The sequence below is a fragment of the Trichoplusia ni genome, chromosome 3 (genome assembly GCF_003590095.1).
Source record: "Trichoplusia ni isolate ovarian cell line Hi5 chromosome 3, tn1, whole genome shotgun sequence".
NCBI classification, from domain to species: Eukaryota; Metazoa; Arthropoda; class Insecta; order Lepidoptera; family Noctuidae; genus Trichoplusia; species Trichoplusia ni.
Window position 1 is genome coordinate 5,519,556 of NC_039480.1, and position 24,397 is coordinate 5,543,952.

General features: G+C 35.4%; 2 protein-coding genes across 7 annotated transcripts in view; one reads left to right on the plus strand and one right to left on the minus strand.

Annotated features, from left to right (window-relative positions):
• Positions 1-18,650, minus strand: part of LOC113509043 — a 41,092-nt gene extending 22,442 nt beyond the window's left edge. Inside the window, exon 1 of one of the 2 annotated variants that reach the window (XM_026892310.1) lies at positions 17,818-18,650. The gene's annotated coding sequence lies outside the window, so the exon portion shown is untranslated. Of the gene's footprint in view, positions 1-12,006; positions 13,503-17,817 lie in introns of those variants that run through there. The other variant, XM_026892309.1, reaches the window with a different exon arrangement.
• Positions 1-24,397, plus strand: part of LOC113509041 (segmentation protein cap'n'collar-like) — a 155,392-nt gene that overhangs the window by 16,530 nt on the left and 114,465 nt on the right. For 2 of the 5 annotated variants that reach the window (XM_026892304.1, XM_026892306.1), the window contains exon 2: positions 11,051-11,177. In XM_026892304.1, the coding sequence (XP_026748105.1) occupies positions 11,085-11,177 (93 nt within the window). In that variant the 5' untranslated portion in view covers positions 11,051-11,084. Of the gene's footprint in view, positions 1-11,050; positions 11,178-18,784; positions 19,108-24,397 lie in introns of those variants that run through there. The other 3 variants (XM_026892299.1, XM_026892303.1, XM_026892300.1) reach the window with 2 other exon arrangements.

Sequence of the window (24,397 nt, forward strand, 5' to 3'; positions counted from 1 at the left end):
CGTGATGGTTTATAGCCTAAAACCTTCCTCGATTAATCGTCTACTGAACACAAAAAGAATTTTTCAATTTGAACCTGTAGTTCCTGAGATTAGCGCGTTTAAACAAACAAACAAACTCTTCAGCTTTATGTATTAGTATAGATATAGATTATTTCACACATACATGTGAATTAAAGAAACTGTTAGTAAATCTATTTAAAATGACAAATAACAGAATATTAAATGTTCGAAGTGCGCATGCGTGGCGGCCATTTTAAAATGGCGTTTTCTGTCAACCATTGTGAATATACCTACTTTTTATCTTTATTATTTACTAGTGGTCGCCCGCGGCTCTGCCTAAATGTTATATAGATGTAAAGCATAATTATTTTTCTTTAAGTTGATTTAACAAACCCGATGTTACTTCTAAACCCTCCAAGTACTTGTATGAAAAGTTTCATGACAATCGGTTCAGTATTTTTGCGAAAAAGCGTAACAAATTCACTTTTATGTAATAGCAGGATAGGATAGGATAGGATGGATTTAGAAATATATAAGTAAGTATTTTTCATTTAAATCCGTGATCTATTGTAAAGATAAATAATTTATTTACATTTTAAAGTGCAATACTTTACAATCCTGTTATAAAAATTGGAATCATCATTTATGTAGGACGACTCAATTCAATAGCTGGATTTCGCAAGATTTCTAGATATCTTCTCTATCTTATCCGCAAGTTGATTCAATATGAATTATTCATTTATGTTAATTTGTCAATAAATCAAATATATATTTTTTCGATGAATCGTTAACATAATTTACGTAGTATAAAAAATATACTTACATAATGAATTCTGGTAATTTTTTTTTAAGTTGATAATGATTTAATAGTTATGAAACCGGCCTATTTGTCAGCTACCTAATGGTGTAGTGGTCGCTAATGTGGCTGTCAAAAACCAGGTCCCGACTTCGAATGTATAATCAAAATCGCTCCAGCTGTTTTTGTAGTTGTAAATTTCATGGCATTGGGTTTGTAGCTAGTGTAGCTACCCTATAAATTTCAGCCTAATAGCTTATCGGGAAATGCTTCAAAATTCAGTTACAAATCCATCCGGAACGACAAGCAAATATACCTACAAACAGAAAAGAAAGAAAGTGCATAAAAACGTGGAAAAAACTCCAACTTGGTATTCAGATAGCTGTCATTTTGTCTAAAATTAATGAAGGTATTGATTAAATTGTCCGTTTTTACGCTTGTGCATTACAATATGTCCTACGCTGGCCGAAAATCAATTAAGACATTATTATAAATGACTTTTTAATATCAGTAATTAAATGAACATGCAGACCATTCTATTCTAATCTATACCTATACCTATATTAGCTGACCCAGCAAACGAATATTTTTTTTTCTAGTTGTATGTATTTAAAGTGCCACATTATAAAAAAAAATAAAAACAAAAAATTTCGTCCGAAAAATTTTTTTTTTTTTTTAGCCTATTTGCAAGGAACCCAGTATCACCAGTCCCACTCACACTCGACAAGATTTTTATAACGTCTTCTTAAAGATACAAACATACCGAAATTATCTATCATTAAATCAACTAAGTGGATAGAAAATTAGTTTCGGAATCCTCACAGCGTATCGTACAATGAACCTTCGGACCCATCGCTGAGGACCCGGAAAATGTCAAATTGCATTAGAATAGTAAACGAATACATAATTTTAAATGATGATGCTTTAACGACTATAAACGGAAAATTATCCTATGTGCTAATCCAGGATAAAAACTAACTCTGTACCAAATTTCGTCCAAATTCGTTGACATGTTTTTGCGTGAACGTGTAAGAAACTTCTATACATTCAATCTTACCAAAAACCAAAAACTACTGAACGGATTTACACGAAACTTGAGACAAACAGATAGTTTATAACCAGGATTAACACAAAGGATAGTTTTTATCCCGATTTTATGTTCCCATGGGGTCATTTTCTATCTGTATCTACAGCTAACAGCTAGTTTCAGTTCATTGGTTTCGACGTGAAAGCGTCACAGACAGACAGACAGACAGAGTTACTTTCGCATTAAAATATTGGTAAGGATTAGAAAGAAAATATTACAACATTTGATACAACTGAAGATCGTATATTCGACATAAAATATACGCCATTTTCCATTCATTGAAAATATTCAAATAAAGCATGCGTAGTACTTCAGTCAATTGATAAACATATTCACTCAAACGAATCAATAGAGTCATGAATATTTAAATAAGGCCTTGACATTCATGGAAGATATTTTTAGAGAAATCAATAGAAATAATAGTATTTTATGTTGACTTTAATAGTTTAAGAGGAGCTCGTGGCTAAGCTATAACTGCATAACTGCAGTTGGTCCGTAGATGGGAGACCATGTTTCCCATAACGAGTTCCTCCGCGTTTTGGAAGGTACGTTCAATTGTGGCTCCCGGCTGTTATTCATACATCTTTGACAGTCGTTACAGGTAGACACTGTAGACAGAAGCTAGAATGTCTGACAATCAGTCTAACTAAGGGGTATCGTGTTGCCCAGGTAACTGGGTTGAGGAGGTCAGATAGGCAGTGGCTCCTTGTAAAACACTGGTACTTAGCTAAATCCTGTTAGACTGGAAGCCGATCCCAACATAGTTGGGAAAAGGCTAGGCCGATAATTTTTTAATAGCTTTTTGAAGGTTCGTAGCCATATACCTACATTTCTTTATACATATATAAATTCTTTTGCATAATTTGTTGTGTTTTTGTTAATTGCTTGTCCGCGACGCGATCGACTCTGAAACTACTTTTCCGATTCCAATAAAATTTGTACAGCGTGTGCAGTTTGATCTAACTTGAAAGATAGTGTGTCTAGTTTTTATTTTATAGCATTTTTTTATCTATAACCCACCCTCCTACATACCACATGGACGAAGTCGCGGGCATCAGCTAGTTATATATAATTTTTTATTTGTATGAAAATACAACCACATTTTTCACTACCTACTAAAGCGATTGTGGTTAGTGCCCGAACCATACTAGGTTCATGAGATTCAGCCCAGTGGCACACGAACAGAAAGATAACTGAGCCTGAGTAACACAGATCTTGTTTTACCATTTGAATACGAAACTCCAAAATTTCTCTTTTTTTAGGCTTTTTTTGTACGGATCCCTCACTATCGATTTCGACTCGCGATTTACAGGTTTTTCAATTCGACGACAAATATAACAACATGCAAATTTATAAGGAAGTGAATATTATAAGTAGACATAATTTAAATTCAAGTCGCGATCGTCTCTAACTATGGCTAACAACGAATGCTGAATATAATCTCTAATATATAATACTAGCTTTTCGCCCGCGTCGACGTCGGTTATATCGCGTTTCCAAGAGAACTCTTCAAAAGTCCGGGATAAAATCTCCTGTTTTTTCTCAAGGTCAACTCTATCTCTGTACCAAATTTCAGTAAAATCGGTTCAGTGGTTTAGACGTGAAAGCGTAACAGACAGACAGACAGACAGAGTTACTTTCGCATTTATAATATTAGTAAGGATTCTCTTGACTATAAATGCGGACAACATCACATACATTGTTCTGAACCAAAGTAAGTTGCTGAAGCACTTGTGTTATGGAATTCAGATACAACGAAGGTACCACAAACACCCAGACCCGAGGCAATGTAGAAATGTGAATTTTTACATTGACCCGACCGGGGATCGAACCCGGGACCTCAGAGCTAGCGACACCTTGAAGCCGGTGCGTACGCCACTCGACCACGGAGGTCGTCATAACCACGGAGGTCGTGACTAAAACTAATAATATAAATCTGTATAGTCCGTGTGACAGATTTCCAAAAAATATTGAATTATTTTTCATTTCATCACATCATTATACAGTAAGATAGATTTAAAGCCTCTAAGATCATGAAATGTATGTTACTGGGGGCTAAACACTATTGGCTGAAAATATAAAACTAGCTGTTGCCCGCGACTCCGTCCGCGTGGACTTCAGTTTACAGCGCGGTGGTTCCCTTTTCCGTGGGAATGATGGTGTAAAATGTAGCCTCAGTGCGATCTCGAATATGTCCTGAGTCTGGGTGTCTTTGTGCACGCGACTTGAATGTTTGTGAAACCCAAGACACAAGGATTTGATTCCTTAGTGCGGGAGTCGCTTAAAAAAGTACCTACTTAAAATCTCCAAACACATTGACACCGTCTATCTTCCGGGGGAAAGTATTTCGTCTTTAAAGAAAGTTATAGGTACGTGTGGGTTAGGTTGCCAACCCGTAGTACCTAAGTGAACCCGTGGTGATCAATGCCCAAACCTTCCCTATGTCAAGAGACCTGTGCCCAGCAGTGGGACGTAAATAGTCTGGTTTTATAACGTAAGCTGGAATTTGGACGTAGTCCAGGAACAGCACCCGTCCGAATAGCACCGGCGCGAATAGCACCGAGCCTAGTCCACGAACAGCACCTATCAATATTTTTGGCAGGTGCTATTCGTGGATACAAATTTATTTTATTATTTGTGTCCACGAACAGCACCTACGGCTCGGCAGCCTAGTGCTGGGATGCATTTGTTTAACAGGACGTTATTAAATGAAAAATATCGATAAAATCACTAGAACGTTTATTAAGAACTCGGTCTAGGCGACATTTAAATATAAGAAAAAACAATAAAAAGTCTTATAATAATAATTACTAATCTTACAAAATTATAAATCTGTAACACTTTCTTAATTTTTAATGTATCACAATCAGTCTATTCACATCAAAGGTGATGAGAGTAGCGATACTGTGTAACGTGCAAAGACACGTGACACAGTATCGCTACTCTACAATTCTTATAGGGTGCAGCTTGTCGTACCCTTGCGCATTGCGAGCAAGCAATTTTCGACCGAGTCCACCCATCGGACGCCATACATTGGACCTTTGGCTGATAGTGCGTTAAAGAAAGTGTTACAGATTTATAATTTTGTAAGATTAGTAATTATTATCATAAGACTTTTTATTGTTTTTTCTTATATTTAAATGTCGCCTAGACCGAGTTCTTAATAAACGTTCTAGTGATTTTATCGATATTTTTCATTTAATAACGTCCTGTTAAACAAATGCATCCCAGCACTAGGCTGCCGAGCCGTAGGTGCTGTTCGTGGACACAAATAATAAAATAAATTTGTATCCACGAATAGCACCTGCCAAAAATATTGATAGGTGCTGTTCGTGGACTAGGCTCGGTGCTATTCGCGCCGGTGCTATTCGGACGGGTGCTGTTCCTGGACTACGTCGGAATTTGCGTCATGTGACAAATCAATCAATATACTTATTTGAACCAATGTAATTTGTTACGTCAATATTTTTCATGACAGCTTGTAAATTGGCCTGACTACTTCCTGATAGCATCGATATTAAATATGAAGTCGCTTTTTACGCTTTGTCACCATCATAACCCACTGCTGGGCATAGGTCTCTCTTCGTTTATGAAAAACTGTGGCTTGTACTTCCCATTCATCTTTTTTTTAAGATTTAAATAAAAAAAAGAAACAACATTTTTTTTTACATACATTTGTTCTCACTTTTTATTGGCCCGTCCCTCCTTTTGCCATGCAAGCAATTTACAGGCTGTCAACTTTACCAAAAATTTAAAATAAACACGTGCAATTGGATTTGAAATGAAAGAATTATATTTATATATATCTTTATTTAAATCTCACTTTGTATCGAAAACTCAAGATTATCGTAACATTATTTTGTATAAATTACTTGTTAGATCTTAATCAAATTTGCAAACCGTGTGCAGTTCGATCCAACTTGAAAGATTCACGCTTTCATCTCAATACTTAGTCGTGACATTATTTTATTGTTAAACTAGCGGTCGCCCGCGGCTTCGCCCGCGTAGAATATTGCTGAAAAGCATAATCGTGTTTTTATTAATTGATTAAAACAAACCCCATTTCCCCTACTTCTTAGCCCTAAAAAAAAATGAATTCAAGTTTGATAACTATCGGTTCAGTATTTTCTGCGTGAAAGCGTAACAAACATACTTACATTCTCATTTATATAATAGTAGGAAGTAGGATAAGATTCTACGGATCAACGACATAGTAGATTATAAACATGAACTTTTGACAGCCAAAATGGCGGCAAACAAGTTTTTTTTTTCGATCACATGCCAAAGCCATAGCAACGCCGTCTATACTGCCTCTTAGTAAACAAATCATTTACTTACATAATTATCACATTTTAAGGCCAGAACCGTTAAGATGTCAACAGGTCGATTTGAAAACATTGTCATATAGAAACAGCATAGCAATAAGGCGCCATTTTATGTCACTAGCTGTGAATCGTGGATTAACTTTTTTTCCGGGGTGAAACGCTAATATCTTCAACCCACGTCGAGGGCACGGCGTGGGGATATGTCGGACTTCCACCGACTAACACCACCCCGGGCCCCTTCTACGGCCTAAGCCAGAGTCACGGGATCGCTCGCGCATACTCTGCGCGACTCTGGCTGGCTCTAGTCCCTTGGACTCCTTCTCAAGGGATAGGTGTAATAAGCCCTCCTCTCACACCTCATAAGAACGGGTGCGCAGGACGACGCGCCCGTCTCCTTCTTGGCCTGCTGGCTGATCGAGTGACAGGGTGCCCTCCCCTCCACCCGCAGGCCCGACCTTACGGTGGCCGTAGGTCGTATCGTGGATTCACTTGCCCGAATATTGGTTATAGCTTCAGAAACATAACTAAGTGTTAATCCAAGGTGTAAGAACCTCCATACTTCATTCCATCAATTTAAAAGAGAGAGTGACCCCTTAGTTTCTTTCCACATTCCTTCTTAGGTAGTTTATGATAACAGTGATAATATAATCTTACTTACAGAGCAAAATAATTTACTTTCAATCCCAACTAACTACGTAACTCTGTCTGTCTGTTACGCTTTCACGTCTAAACCACTGAACTGATATTAATGAAATTTGGTACAGAGATAGAGTTGACCTTGAGAAAGAACATAGGATAGTAGTTTTTATCCCGTACTTTTGAAGAGTTCTCTTGGAAACGCGATATAACCGACCTCGACGCGGACGAAGCCGCGGGCGGTAAGCTAGTAAAAAATATCGTCAAACCACAGCAACATTAACAGGTTAATTACTTATCTATATGTACAGAGATTTGTTATAACGATAACAGACCGAAACATATATATAATGTGTATTTTAAGACCGCGTATAGTATACACAATTCCGGGCATCTGCCGTACGTCTAAAAATCTCAAGGATACACTTTTTGAATGACGTGACAAAAATACTCTTTTCAATCGGATAACAATATGTTTTTATCAGACCACGGACCTACATTATGTAATATTACTACGCGTGTAAAATACTGAGTCACCCAATGATCTAAGCAATTCCAAATGGTATTTATAAACCGACGTCATTAGTTTGCGATTGGTCGTTAATTTATGACAGCGCCATCTGTTGGTGAATAGCTGGGACTTACGTGTTAAACATGGTTTTTGTTTTTATCTGTGGTTTCTTTCCGCTCTTTTTTCTGTCAATGTCAATTATTTTGTATTTTGTAGTGTCATGTTTGGTGAAATTATTTAATCATTGGTATATATAATCAATATCAGTCATATTAATTTATTAAACTTATCCCTTTTGTATTGATTGAGCCCTTACTTATTTAAGGGCTGATTTTTCAATCGCCAGATAACTTTTATTCGACGAACATGTTTGACGTTTTGACAGTTTTTGTATAGAAAATATGTCAAACGGCCATATTTATTCCTCAAATAAAAGTTATCTGACGATTGAAAAATCGGGCCTAAATCATGTAACTTTTGATAATTTGGTCCACATAATTATTTTGTAGACCTGACTATACAAAATTACAAATTGAAATTGCAATTTGAATACGTATTTGATACAAATATCATTATTTGAAGCATATTGTATATATTGAAACTGTAATATTTTATGTTTAAAAAGAGTAACTTATGGAGTTTCTTGCCGGTTTTTCTCCCTAAGAACGAGACTTTGGAACCGTGCAACTAGAGTCATTATTGTGACGTTTTAAAAAAGCCTTTAAGGCGGCCTATTTGAAATAAAAACTTTTGATTTTGATTTTTATTCTTGACTATTTTTATCAAACTTTTCCATTATCCTTAATTAAGTAATAAACTACGTAGGCAGAACACAACATTATAAAATAATACCTACTTAGCAAGATATTTAAAAATAATTGATAAGATTCATATTTCGCCGATCACTATAGTTCGCCAAACAAGCTAGTATCTAATCGTATCAGATAAAAAACGATAAAAGTGTGAACAGGTAACATTTTAACAACTTTGGGCCCTCCAATGTTTATGGCAACACTAGCTGTGCCAGCGGTGTTACCTGCACTATTTAAAAAAAATTGATTGACATTACGCGACACTGGCTGAATACAAAGGGCAAGATTGCCGATATATCTAAAAAAAAAAATAGGCTGTGTGACAAATGACTTTGAAGGCCCGCAAATTTATTTGTCCCAAAACTATTGAAACCGTAACAATGTCTGCTTAACAGGCAGTGCCTCAATAATAAGGTTTTAGCAGGATACAAAGTAACAAAATTATTGACATAATGTACCTATTATGATTATGATAAAAAAACTATGGTTAACATGTTCCAACTTGTTCCTTACCTACACGTAATCTTATAAATGCGTATGTACGTTTGTCTTTCTAAATGTTTATCATGTCTTAATAAGACCAGCCTGTAACTTTCACAGCTGCGCTAAAATATCTTTCCATAAAGAGACGGTTTGACCATATTTTTTTTTATAAAAACGTCTCCCTCAGTAAGGGATTTAATCCTTGTGTCGCTGGGGTTTCACAAACATACAAATCACATGCACAAAGACTCAGGACAAGCATTCGTGGATCACACAAATGCTTACGCGGGGATCGAAACAACACGTAGCGCTCAGTGGGTTTGGCGTGGTGATATCTATTAACACATGCCTAAACTGTTTTACCGACAGCATTAGAACGAGGGTACTGTTTCTCCCACGTTTTTATAAACTCACTTTTCTTGTTTATTTGTCGTTCCGGTTGGATTTTTGTAACTCAATATAGAGGCTCTACCCGATAAGCTAGCAGGCTGAAATTTTCAGGGTAGCTTCAAACCTGATGACAATGCAATTTACAACCAAAAAAACGACTGTACTGAGAATGGAGAGTGTCATTTAAAAACGTGGGTTTTTAGATTTTTTAAATTTATTAATTTTATAGAAATTCTAGCTTAAAAACTACGTAGGCGACGTCTTCGGGCATCGCTAGTGTAGCATGCAAGACGCAGTAAGTCGATTTGACATGTGATGTAGTGGAAAACAATAACATTGTTGTTTTGACCAGTTTATCATAAAGCTATTTTTATACATATTTGTTTTTTTATTTTGATTAACATTTAACAAGGGATATATTTACGTTTCAAAACGACTAGCTCGATTTGCGATTTCCAAAAAGTTTTTTTGGTTCCAAATATTCAAGTCTTATTATCAAGCAAGCCAGGATACTTGAAATAAAAAAAAAATCATTTTCTATTCTATTAAATCCTCTGTCTGTCTTTGGGGTTCAACCGGAGTCCTTAATCATGAGCCGACGAGCGGAATCACAAATCAAAACTAGGCGAGCAATACCGATAATTGCACGTGAGTAAACCTTTGTATCATTGAATTAAAAACTTATTTTTTTTTATAATAAATAAATGCGGACAACATCACATACATTGTTCTGAACCCAAAGTAAGTTGCTAAAGCACTTGTGTTATGGAATGCAGATACAACGAAGGTACCACAAACACCCAGACCCGAGACAGTGTGAGGTCGTCATAATTTTATTATCTCTTCATTTCAAATATAGTCTACATAATATTGCAAAGTCTACAGTTTATCGTATTTATCAAACATGGCCACCCTTGAAAAGATGTCTGTCTGTTTATCAGTCAAGCTGGTGTTGTTATCACAACATACGTGCTAAAATGATAGGCGCAGGTTGATAAGAAACAAAATATGGATCCGGAAATATAAACCTGTGATGTAAAAACAGCAATATAATGCTTTTGTTGAGTCTGAAGAAAAACGAAAAGAGAATAGTATTGGTAGCCAAGTAAGATTATTTTATGCCCCACGGTAGGGCCCTTGCCTTTACCGAAGCTGTTAATAACACCAGCCTGTAACTGTCCCACTGCAGGCCTCTCACACAGAGAGCGAGCGTTGATCACCACGCTTGTGAGCTGCCCCACGGTGGGGCGCCATTACCGAAGCTGTTAATAACACCAGCCTGTAACTGTCCCACTGCAGGCCTCTCATACAGAGAACGAGCATTGACCACCACGCTTGTGAGCTGCCCCACGGTGGGGCGCCATTACCAAATCACCAAGTTGCAACTACATTGTACATTGTAGGTCTAAATATTATCATTTCATAACTCAATTAAGGCTGATAAAAATAGATTAAATATTTAAAGTTTTTATCTAAACTGGAAATCGTATTCGTTATCTATTTTTAACATCTATAGATTAGGCTTTTAGGCGTCCCGTGCGTTTGCACCTTGTAATTTTTTATCAAAATTGAAGCGCAAACAAATAAATAGAAGATTATGTTCCAAGTGTCTTGTATATTTATTTATGATTTATTAGAGAAAGATATTTTTTGAGTATAAGTAAGACCAACCTAGCCATTTCCCAACTATGTTGGGGTCGGCTTCCAGTCTAACCGGATTCATGGATCAAACAAATGCTTGTCCAATGCGGGGATCGAATCAACACGTCGCACTCAGTGGGCTTGACCTCAACCACTCGGCTATGCGTGCCATATGATAACAATAAAGAATTGAATTTAAACATTGCCGTGCCCTACAGGGTCCATAGTCATCATCATCGGCCAAGCCTTTTCCCAACTATGTTGGGGTTGGCTTCCACAGGGTCCAAAGTCTACTATATTAACATTATGTACCACCTTTTCAACATGGAGTCCTATAAAAGTATTGAGTATTGAATTTTATCTCCACAGATAACAACTCCAGTCGTCTGCTACACCGATCAAGATGCTGCTGGATGAGGTAATGCCGACCATGAGGAGCCTGAGTCCAGATCCTGAGGACGTGGCTGCCGTCTCCAAGAAGTACAACAATATACAGGTATGTTATTAATAAAACGACGTGAGTGCTTGCAGTGCCGTATTATCCATAAGGCACTTTAGGCCAGTGCCTAGGGACCCAGCACTCCCGATATTTAAAAAAACGATGATGACGAAACGTGATTGTGTAGTTTTATGAAACCACGGTAGAAACCAAAGAAAAAGCCCACATTATTGACAGTATAAGAGTGACAGTGTCTGTCTTAATAATTTTCCTGAAGAAGGCATCTAAAAAAAGATATTGAAAATAATTTGGAGCAAGGGGAACTCCACTCCTTTGTTGCATCAAGGCTTTTGGGCCCTTAAATCCGGCCCAGACTAAAAAAATATATTTTATTTGATATCAGCTTTACAGCTGATGTGTTGAATCCTTCCTTCCTATCCTTGATATGTTGAACTTGGCTACTTGACTTATATTATCACTGGCCTGCTGGTTTAGGCCCTGACTGCTGTACCAGAGGTTTTGATTTCGATTCCCACCCAGACATAGGTTTGTGTGATGAAAACGATTTTTTTTCTGTCTGAGAGTAATTTTATCTGTTATATCCATGTTTTTAGTAATATTTTAGTATGTTTATATCAGTTGTTTAGCAATTATAAGCATTTTAGTTTGAGACTAGATGGCGTTGTGTGAAAGTTGTGGACTACTATTATCGCTAATAGAGATCTCTTAGGAGATAGACAGCACCCTTCTACATCTTTCTTTTATGTTCTACTTTGTGTAATTAAACTATTAAAAAAAACGTATAAAATTCTAAACATTTCAACATGTAACACAACCAGCTCAAACCAGACAAAATGAATTGAATGAAAAATTACATTGTCCATACCTGCCTATGGTGGGAACTTCCACACATTTTCACAGCACAGCCGTCCACGCTAACACATTTCAATCGCAGCCTAATCACACTTTATTTAACTTATTTCTTCATCCAAAAATATTATTCGTGTACAGTTCAATGACTTTACAGTAATTATTATAAAAGCTATCCACTCAATATGATGTTTTTTGCTATAGCAACACCCATGTAGTCATAATAAAGATAGCTACAGGAAGCACAAAGAGAGAGCCAAACAAAAATTGATTGATGGACAAAAATATGGGTGGAATAGTTATAAAAAATTCTGAACGAAAACGCAGTTTGAAATCAGTGGTAAAAGGGGGGCCGTGTTTCAGAACTTAGAAATAAGTGTCAATTGTTTGACGTTCAAAAGTGCCATATACTGGTCTAATTGAAATAAAGAATTTGAAACGTTGTTTTGCAATACAAATTCAGGAAGACAAATTAAGGAATAAAAAACACGGTTATGAAAATGGATGTTGCCCGATTCTCAGACCTACAGAATATAAGAATAAGAATAATTTTATTGTTTAACAATTACAATTTTTCATACATTCATCAACAGTGGTCCCGAAACTAAGCTGAAGCTTGTATCTTGGGGGCCTGAGTGTTGGAGGTTCTTAAAATAGTTTCTTATTTGGTAGAGCAAGATTATAGTATAAAAACATTTAAACAGTAAGAACTTATAAATCAGATAATAAAAAAACAAAATCACTTATTTAACTAAACTTAGAATAATGAGAGAATAAACAAATATTTACGATTAAGTGTGTGGACGTGTTTGTATGTGTGTAGATTATATGTAAACAAAATCTCATAAGCATCGGTCAAGCCGTTTTGGAGGAGTTCAATTACGTACAACCGTGAAACGTACATACGTAAGGAAGAATCCTGGATAAAGATTGTTTGTTACTCTTTCACGCAAGAACGACTACATTTCATCAGAATTTGGACAAAATTTGGCACACTGATAGTTTATAATAATATTTTTATCCCGATTATTTCACCTGTCGTATCACTTTCGATTTGTAATGGGTGAAGTCGCAGGAAACGGCTGGAACTTTACAATGTCTATAATATGTACATATACATACAAATATTTTATACAAAATAAGTTTATCTATACGTCGTCAAAATGATGACCCGTGGTTGTTTTTTATCTGAAACTCTGTATACCGGCCGCTAAGATCACAAAAAGTTAAGGTCATATAATCAAAATAAATTAACAACTGTATGTAAGGAGAATCATATTTTTTTGCACCTTTTTGCCCATATTTTTGATTCAAATTGATGTTTTGCAAAAACACAAGTACATACTAATAATGAGCGTTTTTGCTATTGTCTGATAGAAATTGCGTATTTATAAGCTAGATAAAAAATAGGTACCGAAAGAAACTAGCACTAAAAACATACAGAAAAATTATGTGGATAGACCATCTATGTTATAACGAGTTCCTCCGTGTTTCGGAAGACACGTTAAGTTGTGCTAGAAAATCTGACAGCCAGTCTTACTAACGAGTATCGTGTTGCCCAGGTAACTGTGTTGAGGAGGTTAGATAGGCAGTCGCTCCTTGTAAAACACTGGTACTTAGCTGAATCCATCAGTTGGGTGAAGGCTAGGATGATGATGACGCAGACGAGAATACAAAGCATCGCTTCTCTCAGCCTATAGCATCCTCGCAATCACGGCTATATACCCTCAAAGAGGTTGATATCATACGCATAGGAGACCATAATCGGTATTGGAGAATCACGGCTTTGGCATGAGTACAGATGTCGGTAAAACAGTGCAATCAAAGACAGATGCACTGTTTTACCGACAGTCACTTCAATGTCTAATACAATTGACTCAGCTGTAACTTATAACTGATTTTCATGGAGCGAAACATGCTAATGCTAGTTTTCCATACGAATATGAAACAGGTCTTAACCAGTCGTATTTCTGCAAAAAAAAACGTTTGATCAAGCGTCATCAGTGGACGTTGAAAAGCTTACAACTTTAAAAGCGTGTGTAATTAAATTCTTTTATATTTTTCCTTGTCCTATTTTTAGAAATACTTGCTATAAATATGGATAGTTTTATAAGTTTTCATTCATCATTATCGAGGCTCTTGTGTACTGAGGCATTATGAGGAAACCTGGATTCCAAATATTGGAATATTGACTGCACGGATAGCCGAGTGGTTGAGGTCATCACGCCAAACCCGCCGCGCGTGTGTCGCGGTTCGATCCCCGCGTAGTACAAGCGTTTGTGTGATCCACAAATGCTTGTTCTGAATCTGTTTTTTGAGCATGAGACTTGAATGGAAAAAAAAAGAATTTGAAATCACCCGCAGTGAGCTAGCGTCGTGATCAATGCTCAAAACCTTCCTCATATTCGAAGAGGCCTGTGCCCAGCAGTGGGAGGCTGGTATCATAAGGCCACATAGGCGTTTTACAATATCACTAAGCTGTGTTTTACAAGGAGAGACTGCCTATCTAACTTCCTCAACCCAGTTACAGACAACACGATTTTACACGATACCTCTAAGTAAGACTAGTTGTCAGACTTTCTAGCTTCCGACTGCTCATAACGACTATTAAAAATGCATAAATAACAACCAGGACTCACTTGCCCTCCGAAACTCAAGGAAATTTATGACTTACATGGTCACCCATCCATAAAGCGACCGCGTTTTCTGTTACTTAACCTTGTCAACATTCGACTTTAGCGGCTGTTACTTAGCAACGAGCTTCTCAATGCTAGCTATTAAATTTAATACTGGTTCTGTTAAATGCAATAATAATACTTAGTTCAAAGATTGTGAATATATCACGGGGCCGCCACGTGAACGGTCAAAGGTCTGAATTAATTGTACTGGATATCAATGGCAGTGGTCGTAAACCTTTGGTAGAAAAATACACTTTTAATTTATTTCTTAAGTTGATGAATATTGATGATAAACTCGTATATTTTTCGGCGGATTGCTTAGATAGGGTCTGTAAAAGAGGGATGTAAATCGAATTGAATTTTAAACGAGAGTTTTATTTTTTAATGAAATGAAAAGTCATCCAATGGACGAGTCAATTATTATGATAGTTTGAAGGTAGATTTTTTATTTGACGGTAATTTCATTTTTTGATCTGAAACGACCCGAATCGCGCCAAAAAACGGCCAGGGAGGAAACAAATATGAGATATCAAACATATTATAGTAGTTAACATAAGTAACTACTGTGGTGATACTGGTGATTATTGTGAACTTCATGAAATTTAATCATCATCCACAGCCTGTGTCCTCCCACTGTTCGGCATTAGCCGCCCCTTTCTTGATCCAATTTCTACGGTCCTGTGCCAGCCTCATCCAGACTCGACCCGAGACCTTTACTATATCATCGACTCATCTTGCTCCCGGAAGACCGACGTTAGTTTTTTCTGTACAAACCCTTATTGTCCCAAGTCTGACTCGCAATTAACTAGTTTTTTTTTCTTCCACCGATTATGAATTAGAAGAAGCTATAGCGATTGTATGATTGAGAACCAAGCTTATTAGCCATGGTTACTACCAGATTCGGCAGATTCTATTGAAGGACTTGTTGGTCTTGATAAGTTAGTGTGATGAACACGCTCATTTGTCCTGTCTCTGGGTGTAGTTAATCTGGGTATAGAAATATACACGGTGATTTTTTAGTCGTCTTACAAAAGCAGCCCAGTTCATGTATCCGACGTAAAATACCCCGAGGCGCGATTATTATTTTTTATCGTCAAGTAAGATAATAAGTACGAAGAATAATTAAACAAGAGAAATCTGAAATATACTCTTAAAAATGATTAAAACGCCGCCGCCCGCGCCCCTCACCATTGTTACAAGGCTCGGACCGCGCTCGCAAGAGCTATGTTTCTAAAAAACTACGAATTGCATCATAATATTGAATAAAAATTGCATTTTTTTTTCAAATCTCATAAATACCTATTTTTTATCCAGAACGTGTCATTGGATACATGAACTGGGCTGCTTTTGTAAGACGACTAAAAAATCACGGTGTATAAGTAAGTTTACCAATCATCAAGTACTCATAATACTAGTTTAACTCAGTTTGACGCTAGATGGCGTTGTGTCTGTAGAATAATTCTATTAACAAGAAAATACACCAAATGTTGTGAACCACTGCCTCAAATAATTACGGAACAAGGAATTACACGTTATTCATACACAAGCGTAGATATCGCAAAAAATACTAGTTTACTGCTCAGCTGCCGGACACTTGTAAATAATTAGATCTTAGCAGGAAATCATATTTTTGAGGTTAGGATTATGCTTCTATGCATCAATGCTAATATTATAAAGAGGTAAAGTTTGTGATTTTGAATGGGGTAATCTCAGGAACTACTGAAGCGATTTTAGAAGTTCTTTTCGTGTCACCGTCACATCTTTAGTGTCATCGTCATCAGCCTTGAATAACCCAGATCTAGACTTTCTTTATAATACCTTCTTCTATCGCTAGAGACAGATCTTTTGCAGACAGGGCAAAATTGTTTAAACATAATTTGTAAAAGTTGCTTTTTCGTTGCTGTTTTGACTTTCCACTACATGGATGTGGCATTCCATTCATTCTTTTCTCAACATTATTATTTTATAGTACGTATAAAGTATGTGTTACAATTTATCACAGGCATAATAAAAGCGATTAAAATTAATATTTATTTTTACATATGACGAGATTTACCGCACCAAGAAATCACAAGTCATCTAAAATCATAGTTATAATTAAACTATCTATGATACATAATATAAAATAATAACCCAATTATGTCTACTGTGAAATAAGTAGCTGAATTATATTATTTTTATTAAAAAAAAATACACAAAATAAAAAAGGAGATGTTGTCGACATATGGAATCGATACATGGACCCGATTCTGCTAAATGGCCGATGAATTATTAACAATTGATTAAATTGGCAACATTCGTATTGTTCTAAGCATTTTTCCAACACAATAATTGGAAATTCAGTACGGGGCACAACACTTACGGTCAATAAAATGAATTTCCAATTATTGTATTGATAAAATGCTTAAGAGAATAGGACTAATTTCAAATTTAAACCAATTGTCATTAATTCATCGGCCATTTTAGATATCAGAATCGGGGCCCTGATTTCCGGAAGTTGTTCAAGGCAAGCAACATTTTTATCTGTAATTAAGGAAAATATCCATCTTTTACCTGTAATGTTATTTTATTTACTAGCTGTTCCAACCAATGCACCATCATCGGCCTAGCCTTTACCCAACCATGTTGGGGTCGGCTTCTAGTCTAACCGGATTCAGCTTAGCACCAGTGTTTTACAAAGAGCGACTGCCTATCTGACCTCCTCAACACAGTTACTTGGGCAACACGATATCCCTTGGTTAGACTGGTTGTCAGACTTTCCAGCCTCTGACTACCTGTAACGACTGTCAAAGATGTAGGAATAGCAGCCAGGATCCACAATTTCACTTGTCTTCCGAAACACCAGTGTACTACTTGCAGAAAATATTTCTATAGCAATGTGAGGACGCATAACTTTATTTCTTTATTTGAATTGTTTGCACGCACAATATTATTATAGAAGTTTTCCTGTTACCGCGAATTACTGTATGGCAGAATGTGCATTGTGCAAGCAACGAAATTAAAACTGACAAACTATGTAAGCACATTAGATCAACAAGCTTTTAGGCATTGGAATCTTGAAAAATATGAAAATCAAACATTTTTTTTTATTCTACTTTGGTTTGCCAACAGCCTAATAAAAAAAAGCATGTTATTTTAATTTACGTTACCTTGAATTGTCTAACATGGGATTATAAACACGCAAACACTAATTATATTGTTGCAAACTTAAATTTGCAGTTTATAGTGGCGCCAAAACAACTGTCATCGCTTGAAAAACTGTCATTTTGACGTTAATCGCGTTCTGTTTTACGTTAGTTCCAATTTTCGCCACCGTAGGGTATAAGTTTGTAGCGTGTATCTTATAGTACGGATTTACGCATGATGTTATGATGTATCACGCTAAATTATTGCGCAATTCGTTGCAATACTGTTTTGTGTAAAGCAAAGAGTTTTCGCGCTAAAAATATAGATGGCGCTGTTCTCAGCAGTTTATTTGTTGCGTAAATTACTTTTATGAGTACTAGTATTACGTTATTACATGTTGTTATTCCCTACTTTATCAAAGTTTATTTATTTATGTATTCATTACATTAGATAGCGGCGTCTACGCTTCGTATGTTAATCAAATAATCGACTTTACATTGTTACTACTAACACTATGTACTACTCATTCATTTGTACTTTGCAAAATAAATATACAATTATATCCATAAAGTTTCACAGTCAACAGTTTGACTACTAAAAAATAAATTATGTATTTTTCACATCAACCGTATCGTGAACACAGCCATCTAGTGTCAAAAAGTTGATTTTGTTAGTAATTAATACTGCCATTGCCCGATAGATGGCGCTAGTCTCAACCAAAAAGGTTCCTCTCAGAAAGGTTATAGCTAAATCTACAAAGATCTATCCGTATTTTATCGCAGCTTTATCCTATCAACTATTTACCTTTTTACAGTGCAAAAGTACAAATAAGTAACCTTTTGTAATCGTACGGATGTTATCTGTTCATTCCATCTCTTTCTATTAAATAGTTCCGTCCTTGTCTAAAAGTGTGCATGACGTGTGTTTTTCACGCTGTCTTAGTTCGCCGAAGCCAATGAAGTCAGTCACAAAACGATTCCGACGTCGCATGATCTTGTTATTTGATGTTATATTATCAAATATTATAATAAATAACTTTCGAATTATATATCCAAGTGTTTTCGGATAAGCAAAAGTAATTTAAGTGCGGATTTACAACAGTTTTCGGTGAATTACGTCAGTGTTGCGAAGTGATAAGTGGAACGTGAAAAAAAAACAGTTTAACTTGCAGTTTTCCAAGTGCTTTTACCTGTTTTCGTGGATTATCTTCCGTTATTGGAGTTAACGGAGCGTGGCACACCTTTACTGCAGCAGTCTTTGTATAAAAAATACTTTTTCACATATTTATTTCGATCGAAACTTCAACCTTTGAGGTTACGAGTTATTTTTTTATTTAAAAACAGTAAACACACTCTTATACCTTTCTAAGCCTCTTTAAAAAATAAACTAGAGGTTTTTTTCTAGGCTCTGATAAGCATAGCAAACAAGAATGGTTCTACCATTCTTATCAGATTCCTATTGAGTCGGCTACACATTAATTTCGTGAATATGACTCACGTCTATTTAATTACATTGTAACTAACATAAAGATACATATAAGTAAAAAACTGATTCCTGCTAACTTTTAAAATACAACAAAGAATTTGGCATAATGAAAATGACATTCACATGCAAGTGCACAAATAAACAAAAAACTTTTATTTGCTCTTATTCCATTGCTCTTGACTTTTACCTATGATAATATAAAGAATATTAATTCTAATAAGATTTTATAAATATCAGGAAACTTGAATTACATTTACACAATGGCAGTGCATGAGAATTTCCTATTTGTGTATTGCTTACCTTACACAAAGAAACAAGCATGCAACTGTGGCTGTATGACAAGATTACTTGCATAATCATATTTATAATCTACAAATCCTTTGATTAAGACACAATTGAATATGCTTTCACATTGATAACAAAACCTAGTCATATTTAAGATTGATTGATATCCTGATATAATGTTTGAAAGGTGAATTAGGAAGGGCGAAACTTACACCTTATTTTTCATGTAGTCCTTGCATGCATGTGAAGTGGACAATTATTTGCTACCTACCTATAAACACTAATGATCATATTATACCAATACATATTTTATATTCAAATGACCGCTGTGTATATAATTACAATAATAATAACTATAAAATAAAACAGCCACCATTTTTTAAAGAAAAGAATGGTAAACAATGATGCTATAACACATAGACAATAAAAACATTTTTTTTTAGGCATGGGAAATAGTAAACACTGAATGACAAGGAGGATGTAAGAATATTAAATTAATATTCAGAAATAAAATTAAATAATAAAGATAATAAAGCTAGACAATAATTATTCCTTACCATACTGATGGTAAACACTTGCAATTGATTAAGCAAGTACTAAAGCGGGTCAAGGTACTATGCAGGCTGAATATTCAATAACTGTGCCTAAACATTTTTTGTTATGTCAGCTTTGTGTATTTTTTTTCTGCCATCTTCTCCAAATATTGGGTGCAAAAGTTTATCTAATGAAAATTTATAATTAATAACATTGTAATGATGACTTCACAAGACTACTTAATTATTATTTTAGGGTCATGTTTTGTACTTTGTCACAATGATTGACCAAGATTATGTAAATAAAACATGTTTATACAGGATTTAAAAATTAAAATGTTTTTGGGGGCAGTGTAGTTTTGATACAGATTGGCTGTTTCTAATAAGATTTTTAAATAACTAACTATAGTAAAAAGGTAAAATTGATATTTGTTACCTTGTCACATTAAAACTATTTACAATATTTAAGATTTGTTGAGGAAGCTTGTTAAGCCATTAACCCTGACTGTTATATATGTATTGACAGTTGTTAAATCATTAAAGTAACCAGTGTTTCTATATGAGTAGAATCTCCTTACTTAGGTTCTCTAGATCAGGAATGGCCCCTGTAAAAGGTGTCAGCTGGATTCAGGGATATTTTCTAGTTAATCGCAACATAAATTGAAAACAATCATCCTGAAATTAGTTATTTAAATCTTTTTTTTTATTGTTAGGCAAGTGCATCCAGGCCATTCTTCCACTCTCTTTGGGTACCTGCTCTTTGTTAGTACATGAGTGAAAAATTAATGTACATAGGTTAACAGAATTATAATTAATGTAAGTAAAACTGCAAGCCTTCACTCATACTATTTATAATTCAGACATTTGACTCGGGAGTTTATATTAACACAACTTGATTGCTCCACATTTGTGACCTGAATGCTGATGCCGTTGCATTTTGTAATTGTAGATTAAAAATAAAACATGCGCCATGACTGTTATTTTGAAGGAAGGAAGATGCATCAGATGGCTGCATTAGTATTAGCTATCTTGCGAACAGACAGCAAAAATTGCACAATTATTGTTTATTTAATCCGTGTTGATGTTATTGTATTATGTACGCACATTACTAGTTATCATTGTAACAGCAATAATTTAGGTTTTATTAGGTTATTGCTTAGCATTCTGCTAATTCTGCTTGGCGCATTTTATAATTATTTTACAAAAACCTATTTAGTGGTTTTTGCAAATAATGCTTTTAGATCTTCACAGATGAGATAGTCTATTTTAAAATCCTCTTAATACCTGACATAGGTACCTATCTAATGATTATATATTTATTTTGTGGTATCACGAAACTTGTAGGTAACATTTTTTTAGCTAACCCACCTTTTTACTGATGCCATAGATTTGAGTATGACGACATTTTCGACCTTTTGTATACATATTTTTGCTTAATACCCTAACATTGTAAAACCCATGGAAAGATAACATTGACTATGTATTATTTAAATTTAAAATTTGCACGAGGCAAGATCATAAGTCTATAAAACACGTTTTCAAAACACGTGTTTTCAGTTTTCAGCGTTTTGTTTACCGTATCAAGGAGAAAAGATCGAAATTTACATTCTATTTAGCAATAAATAACATATTTTTACACATTTACCACGGAATACCTAAGAACTCGCATCCATTTTCCCGCCACTGTCATAAATACGGCATAGATTATACAAACGCGCAGTAAATATCTTTTGAGTAAATACTCTTTTCGAATCTGTTTTTTTTTAAATAGAACGTCCTTGTGAAGGCGAACGGTCAATGCAGGTCGTTGTCCCGCGCTTTTCGGCTGTTTGATGTAACACCTAAATATATTTAGCGTTCTGTGAAAAAAGTAGCTATTGACGGCGAGATTTTTTTTGACGTTTCGATGAAAAATTAGAAAATCGCGGGTTTCGTTGACATGTATTTTTATTCCGCGTTTTCTTTGAAAATGTCTTCTAAATTAATTTGTCATTGTTATTATTGTTAGTGTTTAGAATTAGCAACCTTTTATTCTATTCTTGACGTTAATCTGACCTGCTATTATCTCAACTACGCAGTGTCATTCAATTTAAACGATTATTGTTTATTTTCCTTCCTCAAAAGTTTTATTTATGATCAGTTGATAGCATTTTTTTCTAATTACAATGATAATCAGAATTACTACTATAGAAACAAGGGCACACAACTTTTTGAAGTAGGTAGTAGTAGGCTAAAAATGAATAGAAAAAAACATTTTTTTTTTCATTCTTTATGACACACGATTCCTAAATTTCCGGTAACATGCAATACTGCCAATATGTTAGAAATAAGATCTTAGTTTTATGACGTAATTGTGAAGTTTCAAGGTTGTTGACCTTCCGCCATCTTTTAAATGATTCATGCTAGAGCGTTTACGTCGACTCCTGCGCATATATCGTTTTATTGTGAAATTACTTTATTTACCTGTGATTACTGCAGTTTAATCCTACCTTCCTCTTTCACTCAAAAACCACTGAGCTGAATTAGACGAAACTTGGTACACAGATATGTTCCCGTGGGATCATTTTCGATTTATAGCGGGCGGGCTCGCAGGAAACAGCTAGTGTTAAATGATAAACTTCCTTAGTAAAGTTTTCGGTAACTATGATAGTAGATAATTTTGTGGTTTGCATTTGGCTAGAGTGTTTTTTTTTATACCAGTTATCATAACAGAGTTGTAAAACGCGACAGTCAATAAGCTCACTGAATTTCTTCTGAATTTGACATCCAAAAATAAATTTACTTGAGAATCTCATTTTTTTTTCTAATTCTTGATTAAATAATATTTGATAAATATTATATATTTTTAAGAAATAAAAGAAACATTTGGGACGTCCATACTCCTAAAGAGTTACGGACTTAATGAGACTAGCGATGGCCACAGGAATACTGGCCGACTATCTTTTTAAAAATAGAACACGTATAATTCTGGCAACAAAGAGAAATCATGTAACACCTCATTTGTTGTGACCTACAATGCTAATTATTTCACACGTCAGAAGGAAGGTAATTTTTAAATAATTGCATCTTGTGTACATCAAAGGGATTTTGGCGAAGTCTTTTATGATTTTTTTGTTGTTTTTGTTGGCTTTTTGTCAAAGAAAAATATTGAATTAGAAAGTGCAAACATATATGTCAATGGAGACGATTAATTATTATTTCTTTTTCAAGTTCAAATTCTTGTAACTTTAATCTCTTATTTTGATAGAATACCAAACAATCCGGATATAAATTAGATTATCTATAATTTGAACGGCCAGGTACGCCGAAAATGAGATTGACAGAATGTAAACGCAAGGAGAAACACAAAATAATACAGCAATACGCAACGTATTGCCATACACCAACACAAAAACGCGGATGACGTAGCACGGCGGTTCAGGTTTAGTCAGTAAGAGTCTGACACTACCTTTTCTCTCCCCCGAGGAACCCCGAGGAAGCGGGTGTCCATGACGATTCCCCCGCCTTACCTAAATATAAAGAGTTTTCTTTGACTCACCACGATATCTCAAAGAGCAATCAAACCAAAAACGGAAGACCATAATTTCGTTCATCGCCAAAAAACGAAGATCCCTACCGTCCTTTGTTTTCGCCCGAAATTCCACAAACATTATTTCCAGCGCAAAAATCACTTGCAGTCAGTCCATTTTGGTGCACGCGAATCATTAAATTGTTTATTTGAATCCCACACAGTTTTGATGTATGTTTTCGAGTTCAATGTCAATGTTTTATAGTTTGGACGTGGGCGGATGTTGTTGACCTGGTTCGGACAAAGACGTATCGGAGTGGAGACGTGTGAGAGAGATTTGGGAGCCCCTTTGCGGTGATTGTATCGGACGCAGTAGAGTGCATAGCTTAGTTACGTTTCAAAATGTCTCTTTGTCTTCAATGAAAAATGACTGCATGATATATGAGGTAGAAACGAACGCCATCTCAGTCTGCCCGTGACCATGATACCTGCAAAGGTTTTGAAACGTCGGGAACTAAAATGTAAAATTAAACCGCGATAAAATCCGTAAAAGTAGTTTCATTTCAACACTCCCTTATCCTCCACTAGCTGGTTCCCGCGACTTCGTCCCCGTGAGTAGAAGATATAAGTTATGATTTATACCTGCCCTTTTTTTTTCACATTTTCCATTGTATCTTAGCTCCTATTAGTCGCAGCGTAATGGTTTTAACCTAAAGCCTTCCTCAATTAATGGTCTATTCAACACAAAAAGATATTTCAATTTGGACCAGTAGTTTCTGAGATTAGCGCGAT